At 34.8% G+C, this 2950-nt stretch overlaps 1 protein-coding gene across 1 annotated transcript; it reads right to left on the bottom strand.

The window, feature by feature from the left end:
* Positions 1-271: 271 nt before the first annotated feature.
* On the bottom strand, positions 272-2663 carry LOC107465083 (uncharacterized). The gene is made up of 6 exons (XM_052254220.1): positions 2386-2663; positions 1381-2271; positions 1056-1222; positions 746-950; positions 514-635; positions 272-429 (listed from the first exon to the last, which is right to left on the bottom strand). The coding sequence occupies exons 1-6, from the start codon at positions 2661-2663 to the stop codon at positions 272-274; spliced, it is 1821 nt and encodes a 606-aa protein (XP_052110180.1).
* Positions 2664-2950: the final 287 nt, after the last annotated feature.

Genomic DNA, 2950 nt, shown 5'->3' with positions numbered 1-2950 from the left:
TCTAGCTACTGATTTACTGGTTCATAGGTTCAACTGGTTCGACCGTGGTTGAATCGAAAAAACCATTTTATAATAAAATAATAAATAAAATACAAATAAACACATTAAAATATAATTATAGTCTAATGTAAACTTTAAAATATCATTCAAATTAAAAGTACTACATAAACCAAATGTTATAATCTCATTCAAATACAAATTCAAAGTTTAAAAGTCAACAAACAACCAATCAAACCTAACATAGCATCATTAAAATGATCCAAGTTTGTCATCAATCATCAAAATCCTCCATAATTTGCTGCAGATTTGCCTCATTGATTTCATCACCTTCATTTCCACTACTTGGACCAGAAAAAGCAAGTGGGGTAGCATAAAATGTACTAGTACTACCACCACCACCACCTTGATCTAAATCAGCATCAATCTCATCTAAGAAAATATAACACATTATCAATAAATTAAAGATCAAAGCTATTGTAATTTATTGTCTGTTCAATAAACTATAATACTCACCAAGCAAGTCTTCAATATTACTTGGAAGATCAGGCTCTTTTTCAACAACCTCTTCCGTCACCCAAAAATCAACCTTATCAATAGTTTCAATATCGATTGGATCATATTGCGACTTTTGCTTTCTTTTTTTTTTCTTTCATTCCTAACAAATTAATTACAATAGATGATAAGCCTAGTATATTAGCTATACAAAATCTAATGATATGAAATGAAAGGATGAAATATAGATTACCTGGATTTAAAACGCAAATTATATGTAACATACACAATATCACTTAGCCTATCATGCTCCAATTTATTCCTTCTTATTGTATGAATTTGATCAAAAAGACTCAAATTCCTTTCACACCCTGAAGAAGCAGATGCTTGGCTAAGAATGCGAACTGTAATTTTTTGTAAACATGGAGCAGAACTACCAAACAACCTCCACCAGTCATCTACAAATTACAATCCCATATCTCAAGTATTAGTTATCAAATTAAGAAAACCAAAACATAAAATAAGTAAATAACTAAAGCTTATTATCAAACAGATATTATTACCAGGTTGAAGTTTCTTTGCAGCTGGAACAGCTTCAGGCCTATCAAAGCTTTCCTTTCGATCACTATATAAGTGTATTTCTTTCATTGCCTCAACTGAATCTAAATTATTAACCTTGCAATGCAATGTAACAAGATCAAGTAAAGCTCGTATGACATCAGGTGATTCTCTATAATTTTCAGAAAAAAAGCACTCAGATTCAAGAAATAGGCTATTGCGTGAAGATTTTTTTTCAAATGTTTGTCCCATCTTGAGTTGATAATCTCTGTATAAGGTTGATATGCACTCTTCCTATGCTTGAACATTTCTTTGATTCCATTTTCTGACCTCAGCATACCTTCATAAACAATTCCCAATGATGGTTTATCATCGGCATCTACAAACCTCAGCAATTTAATCAACGGACTCACAATTTGGCACACAATAAAACAATCATCCCAAAATTTATTGTCTAGGATAATTGCACTCACAGCTCTACCATTAGCACTCCTTCCTAATTTGTGTCCGGTAAAGTGTGTATCAACAACCAATTGTTGTAATTCCGATTTGCGCTCAAAGATACTCATCAATGTGAGGAAGACAGTGGCAAAACGAGTTGCACCTGGACGAACAATCTCCCTCCAATCCTCTTTTTGTCTTAGCCAGGACAAGAACACCGTATGATTATATACAAACACAGTAATCTTCGAAGCATGTGTTGCAAGGCTAGAAATATGTGGCATGCTGCTTATATCTTTTAGAATAAGATTCAAGCAATGAGCAGCACAAGGTGACCAGTGAATATTTTCAAATTTTTTACTAATAAGCCTACCAGCAGCAACATAATTCGCAGCATTATCGGTTACTACATGAACAACATTATCAGGTCCAATCCATTCAATCACCTCTAAAAACAAGTCACACAAGCTAGAAGCATTTTTAACCATACTTGAGGCATCAACAAATTTCACAAAGCACAACCCTTTCGAACAATAAACCAAAAAATTAATCAACGTTCTTTGCCTTTGATCTGGCCAACCATCAGCCATGAGAGTACATCCAGTTTCTTTCCAAGCAGACCTATAGCTATCAACAACCATTTGACACTCCCTTTTGAGATCGGCTAATAAGTTAACCCTTAAAGAGTCATAAGAAGGACCTATATAACCAGGCCCATAGCCAGCTACACCATCCAACATATCTTGAAAAAAAGGTGACATAACCGCATTGAAAGGAATCCTACAATCCAAAAGTCATCTAGCCACTCGCTTATCAACTTCATGAAGTGCCTCTTTGTTATGAAACACGCTTTTCAGATTTCGTTAACTGCCCGGAGTTGTTCTTGGTGCAAACATAGGAGGAATAATGGTTTTTGCTTTCTTTTTTGGATCGCCTCCAACAACCTCCTTAGTTGGTAACTGACTCGGAGTTTGTTGTTCCTCTTGCGCTATTGCTTCATCAATTGCATCCTCACACTCATCGGTACCCTCTTCATTGAAACTTATTTTCCTTTTACTAGTTTTACTTTTCTGAATCTCTTTCAATAAACCTTCCATTTGTTTTTCTACATCATACAGGACCTTAGAACACTTCTTAATGTCTCCACCTATCTTCGCCAAATACTTTTTCATTCTATTAATTCTCCCGTACCCAAAAGTACTCAGACAAAATAAGCATTGGTAATGTGGTTTTCCATTTATATTCTGTAAAGCAACGTATCTCCAAGCAGGATCAGTTTTCCCCCAAACACTACAAGTTTGTGATTGATTTTTGTTACTCGCGGGTGGAAGAGAACGTTCATTCGAAGCAGAATTATTTTCAGCATTATTATTCCTAGGTAGGTCTTGGTTGATACTTTCTTCCATACCTAAATATTACCAGCAATCCAACCCAATAATCTCAACTCTCAAGTTCACAA

Source organism: Arachis duranensis, chromosome 9, assembly GCF_000817695.3.
Source record: "Arachis duranensis cultivar V14167 chromosome 9, aradu.V14167.gnm2.J7QH, whole genome shotgun sequence".
Classification (NCBI taxonomy): Eukaryota; Viridiplantae; Streptophyta; class Magnoliopsida; order Fabales; family Fabaceae; genus Arachis; species Arachis duranensis.
This window is presented reverse-complemented; position numbering and strand designations above follow the sequence as displayed.

Excerpts from the sequence above, each read along its gene's own strand:
- LOC107465083 (XM_052254220.1), bottom strand. The coding sequence starts at position 2,663 with ATGAAAAAGTATTTGGCGAAGATAGGTGGAGACATTAAGAAGTGTTCT. Across the intron at positions 636-745 it reads AATTTGCGTTTTAAATCCAG|AAAGCAAAAGTCGCAATATG; the intron begins GTAATCTATATT and ends GAAAAAAAAAAG. Across the intron at positions 430-513 it reads TAATATTGAAGACTTGCTTG|ATGAGATTGATGCTGATTTA; the intron begins GTGAGTATTATA and ends ATATTTTCTTAG.